At 46.7% G+C, this 6,122-nt stretch overlaps 1 protein-coding gene across 1 annotated transcript in view; it reads right to left on the bottom strand.

The window, feature by feature from the left end:
• ADAMTS12 (ADAM metallopeptidase with thrombospondin type 1 motif, 12) overlaps positions 1 to 6,122 on the bottom strand; it is a 187,670-nt gene that overhangs the window by 39,821 nt on the left and 141,727 nt on the right. The window contains exon 17 of the mRNA XM_005872608.2: positions 930 to 1,056. Coding sequence (XP_005872670.1) covers positions 930 to 1,056 — 127 coding nt within the window. The remainder of the gene's footprint in view (positions 1 to 929; positions 1,057 to 6,122) is intronic.

Raw genomic sequence — 6,122 nt, 5'->3', positions numbered from 1 at the left:
CCCTCCCTCCCTCCCTCCCTCCCTTCCTTCCTTCCTTCCTTCCTTCCTTCCTTCCTTCCTTCCTTCCTTCCTTTCCTTTCCTTTCTTCCTCCATGCTTTTCTCCCTCTCTTGCCCTCCCTCCTTTCCTACCTCCCTCTTCTTCTTTTTTTTTTTTTAACATGAACCCCTCATAACAACATCCAAGCTACCTTCTATGATCCCAACATGATTAGTAGAAACTAGTATCTCTATTAAAGTGGTTCCAACCAAGGGTGACTTTATCCCACAGGAGACATTCGGAGACCTTTTTGGTTGTCATGGGGGGTGGGGGGTGGGGCAGGGTGCTGCTCAGATCTAAGCAGCTACAGACCAGGAACACTGTCAAGCATCCTACAATGCACAAGACAGCCCCCCACAACAAAGAACTATCTGGCCCCAGGTCTCAACAGGGCCGAGGCTAAGAAAGCCTGGGTCGTAAACCTACTCCTCCAGGCAGCCGTAGGTACAGTGGGGGCTGGGATCCAAGTGTCCACGTGCTGTCTGGAGGCTGCGGTCCCCTGGGAAGATGCTCTCGGAAAAGCCACACATGATAACGGAAGAACTTTCGGGTGACCTAGAAAGCTTTCTCCTGAAACTTCGTCTCACTCAATAATTAAACACAGAGCACACCAGCATAGCAACAAACACTGCTCTCTGTAAAAAAATCAATAAAATATATTAAAAAAAAATAATTAAACACAGAGCACACCGCTTGGCAACAAACACTGCTCTCTGCGGAGAAAGTGTCCTCACTCACAGCCTGCCACAGGCTCCAGCAGCGCGGCCAGAGGCCTGTGATAGCTCCCGGTACTTATTCTAACAACAGAGCCAACAGAGCCATGGGCCCGCCTTTGTCACCGAGCAGTGGTTGCAAGCAGACGCCAGCGCTCCAGCTGCCATCAACGCTCACCTGGGCGGACAGTCCTTTTCCCGGCACTTCTTCTGTCTCCCGTTGGGCTGTGTTTCCGGGTCACAGAACGTGGCCTTCACCATCCCGTGGCCCTTCCTCACGCAGTGGGCGGTCTGGCGGCGGATTCCTGGGGGGCGGGCAGGAAGGTTCACACCCATTCAATCCCAAGCCCACATGCTCGGTGTCAGGCCCCGGGTCATGTCAAGTGCTTATGCTTATAGCTGATGGGAAAGTTGTCCAGAAGGCATTTAATTCTTCAAGTGGGGCAAGGAATGGGTCCTCTTAGTGTCCACACTCATGCGCAGCTGGCAATGCATGGAAGGACCACAGAGATATAGGTAGACTCATATAGAGTCTAACACACAGATTAGAATCTATCTGTGGAGATAAGACTAACACACCTGCGCCAAATAAAAACCGGAGTGAGATTTAAATAGGGAAAGCAGACATCACTGCCAGGTATTCCAACACAATTGCTATGATATTTGTTTAGTGAAGAAATAGAGGAGGCGGGGACCTTCATATTAGTTGGGGTTCATCAACTGAAAGACAGGAGTAAAATGCAAAATTGCGTTGTGAAGTCTGAGGGGTTCAGCTTTTCCAGGAGAAGCTCTGACAGTAGGGGCTTTGGCGAGCAGGTCGGGAAGGTAAGAGCGGAAGACAGGGCGTGGCAGGCACAGCAAGCCCCTCTGCAGGCTGCACTCGGCCTTGGATATAAGTCACAGCTGACTCAAGCAGTGCTGGCCTTGACCAGGTGTTGATCTAAACCAGGTGTGTGTCCCAGACAAATACAAACATGTATAAAATGTGTTACCCATGATCGATTTTAACATAAAACTGCAGCCTCACAACAACCCAGTGAGGTCAACCCTATCATGACCACTATCTGACAGATGAAGAAACTGAGGCACAGGGAAGGCCCACAGGCTGGGCAAGGAGAAGGACCCCGGGCCTTGCCAACTAGGTCGTCATTGGCAAAGGAACTTGGAGGAGCGGCCAGAATGTCCTGACTGAGGGGGAGGGGTGGTGAGGAAGAGCGTCATCGTCCCTGTGAGAGAGAACACTTCAGTGTTGAAGGCGAAACTTGGGGTGAGGGACTGAGACCCCAGGGGACGGAGCTACCAGCTGGCATCAGGCAGGCACCTGAAGGCACCAGCCTGGGGTGCTCATGGTGCACGAAGCACAGACTGGAAAGGCCCGAGTGGCCCAGGGAGACGGTCACCTCTTCAATCTCCTGGGAAGGACGCAGAGGGGCTCCCTCAGCCACACAGCCAACAGGACCTGCATGCAGCCAGGCCTCCTACAGCCATCACTGCACCCGGCCTCACAGGTGCGCGGCCCAGCCCAGTGGCTCAGGCTGGCATCTCACCCTTTAAAAACGTCCGAGGGAGTTGCAAATAATAAGAAAACCCTTTAAGCCCTGGCCGGTGTTGCTCAGTGGTTAAAGCATTGGCCTGAGTACTGGATGGTCTCGGGTTTGATTCCCGGTCAAGGGCATGCGCCTGGGTTGCAGGTTCAACCCCCGAGTGGTAGGGGTGCATGTGAGAGGCAACCAATCGATGTGTCTTTCTCATATTGATGTTTTGATGTCTCTCTCTCTCTCTCTCTCTCTCTTCCTCCCTCCTTCCTTCCTTCCCTCCCTCCCACTATCTCTCTAAAAAAAAAATCAATGAAAAAATATCCTCGGGTGAAAATTAACAACAACAAAACTATCCTTTAAAATGACTCAACAGCATTATATTGTTAAATAAAAACAGTATTTTTATCCTTTGTGAAAAGAGATGTAACCTTTCAACCATGCAGGCTTTCTCAACTGATAGACGATGTGTTATTCTTATTTTGTCATATAAATAAACCACTCTCATCAGCTGGAAGCGACATTGTAAAGAGAACTTTGCTGGCACAATGAGCGAGTCATTGTTTGGAAAGACAAACTCCCGCAGAGCACCTTGACCATGAGAGGAGAGGGATGGAGAAAGGCTGACGCCGGAGGAGCTGACATGTACCTGCCGCTGTAGTGTTGAAAACAGAAGCTCAGATACTTAGAAGTTTTATTAAAACTTTGGGTAATTTGGCAAACTCTTGATGTCAGAAAATCAAAGGAAGCGAGCAGGTGACTCGCAAAGAGTTTGGAAACATTCCCAAAGGCTTGCTTCTGCGCATGAAGGACAAGGATCAGTGTGCTCAGCGCTCCTCACTCCAGGGGGAGAAAAAGGGGCACAAAACCTGAAATAAACCCCCTTCCGGATGATAATGACATTGCCTGGGTCAACCCGCTGGGCCAGCAGTGAGGGGACAGACGGACTGGCCCGGCACATACTGTCGAGTGCGTAACTGAAAATTAATAAGGATGCATCAGAGTTTCTCTGTTGGACTGAATGGTCCAAATTGATCTAACAGTTTGTTCAAAAGAATGATGCCAACAATGTAGTTGGTTATGTATGTTTATGTGTATATCTTATGTGTATATATGCTTACACATTCTTATACATAGAGACATGAGTGACAGCAATGACACAAGGGGTGGGAGTAGGAGTTAGGATGATTTTGTTATTCTAAGGGACTCATGCTACCCATGAAGTGGGATAGTGTTATTTGAAAGTGGATTTGGATTAGCTGTAAATGTACATTGTAAACTCCAGGGCAATCACTAAAAAAAGTAACTTAGCCACTCCAGTTAAGGGGTGTCATTAGTTCATTCATGAAGTACAACGGAAAAGTTATCAGACCCACCTCCACTGTGTATCATATTGATGCATGTGATAAACCCCTCATTCCATATTGTCATTAGTTCATTCATGAAGTACAACGGAAAAGTTACCAGACCCACCTCCACTGTGTATCACTTGAAGTTTATTTTATATATTTATGCATGTGATAAACCCCTCATCCCATAGCATATGCTTAAGCCCATCTCAATAAATCCTCCTATTATCTTCATGCAGTCCTACCTTTCATATAAACCCTCTAGCTATTGTTAGAGATCAATATTTGGACATGGTTGATTTTCCCTGACAATGACAGTGGACAAAGTCAGATGGATTAGCACCAAGATCTGTTGAGGCAGTAAAAAACATATCTGACTCTGGTTTTGCAAGGAAGTGAATTCTGTCTGTCACACATCACTATGTGGTCACACATCAGCATATGGTCACACACCAGGGACAGGGTGGAATATGTGTCCCCATTTATGGTTCTCCCGTTGTATCAATGTATTTGGCCAAATCTCAAACTACACGGATAGCTGAGCTTTAGTAGGAATGCTGTCAGATACCCCCTGTAAGGATGTTTCCGGAAACCTAACCATCTGTCCCACACGTGTTTACTTCCAATGAACACGATCGAGTTTCCTAGGCAGCTTAGGACAGTTCGAACCATCTCTAGGAGTGTTGCATGGTCTTTGGCATTTTTAATATTTTCTTTTTCCTACAGAACACGATGCTCCTTAGACAGAGGGACAATGGTCACCTCCAGGGGAATCCAGCCAAGTGGGGGAGGGAAGACCTGAAGCTCCCGGCAGAGCAGGGACGCGTGCTCCCCTTTGTGCAGCCGCCGTTGTGCTTGTAGACCCGAAAACGCAGAACAGAGGAGTCCACAGAGCACGCACTGAAAAAGCTCACGATCAGAAGTGATGACCCATTTTCTAACAATGGTGCCATCACTACGCGTTTTATAGGAAACAGGAAATGTTGGATAGAATGTGTTACAGCTGACGGAGTTCTGCAGCGTTAGAGACGCGATGGGGCAAAAAGGGTGGCTTTTACATGTTTACAAAAGCAGTCTTGCATTTTTGCCAAAATATTTTCTTGTTTAATGAAGAGTCCTGAAGCTTCCTATTGAGACCAGCATCTGGGTCAAGCCATTTCTGCAGCTGTTTCTTCACGGATAACCCAGTGGTTGGACTTTCATGGCTGATCTTTTGAAGGGCAACTCAGGTGAATTTTCTCAGCAAGTCTTTTGTCATGGGTGGTTATTCTATCCCCTTCCAATGTTTCCTGAAGGACAGCTAGTCCTAAATTCCCCAGGGTCACCCCGAAGTCAGCCCTGGGGGTAAGGCAGGAGAGAAAGCAAGTGAGGCTGGGAGGACAGAAGAATGGACAAGAGCATGACCTTTGAAAAGTGGGCTATGGAAAATAGGCTGGCTTTGTGATTTTTCGCTAAGTTTATAATATTTTGTTGCCAGTTTTTAACATGGATTTATGATCTAGAACAAAGATAATAAAAATTGTTCAATCGTCAAACTAAGGAAATAGCATCTTAGTGAATTTATGCTTAAATAGCTGTTTGCTTCAAAGGCACAATAATAATACGTGCAATGTAAATATAAAAGAAATATTAAATAATAAAATGTAAAGAAATAAAAAGAGAAAGCCAAGAAGACACAATGCTGCAATGTAGGTAAATATCCCCACAGAAGGGTGAGCAGGGTTCAGGGAAGGGTCTGCCAGGCTCTTGGGCAGAAGCCATTAGTGGTGGCCCCGTGCTCAACTCCAGTGATGTCTGAGGACCTAAGTGCTCACACAAGAAGGGAAGGAAACGAGACCGGCCTCGTCTCAAAGTTTTAAAGCCTTAACTATTGATGAGCTTCAGGCCTAGGAAGGTGGCAGAACAAGGATTCTGCTTTTACCCAGGAGCTCAGCCACGGTGCCTGCGGGCTCCATGATGATTTCTGACATCTCCTCAATGTCACTAAGGGATCGCAATGCTGAACGACCTTACCAAGTCCTGTCCGGAAATGAGGTCTCACAGTGTGGCCAGTGAAATATAATGCATCCCTATAAAAGTGAGAGCTCTGAAGATTGAATAACACATGGAAAGGCACCCATGTTATGGTGTTCAGTGAAAACATGTGTGTGTAGGCACACAAATACATCCATATGCACACCACTATATACATCCATGATTAGAAAAATAAATACTGAAAGGCACTAACGCAAAGCACCAAAGTGCATGTGGAAGGATGGTGAGTTATTTTTAATTTTTCAATAATGTATTTCACTTACTTTTATAATAAAGTTCTCTCTTAAAGGAAAGAAAATATATCGCTGAGTACAGTGTTTTTGGTGGGCTTCCATTTTCACAGTGAGCCGTGCGTGTCCTCTGGGAATAGTGTGAGCATTTCATTCTCTGTGTGTGAGGGATTCGAAAGGAGACAGGCTGTCTTTCCTCTCTGCCACATAACAGAGCTCACTG

This window comes from Myotis brandtii, unplaced genomic scaffold (assembly GCF_000412655.1).
Source record: "Myotis brandtii unplaced genomic scaffold, ASM41265v1 scaffold384, whole genome shotgun sequence".
In the NCBI taxonomy this organism is placed as follows: Eukaryota; Metazoa; Chordata; class Mammalia; order Chiroptera; family Vespertilionidae; genus Myotis; species Myotis brandtii.
Note: the sequence above shows the minus strand (reverse complement) of the source record. Positions and strands in the feature narration are given on the sequence as shown.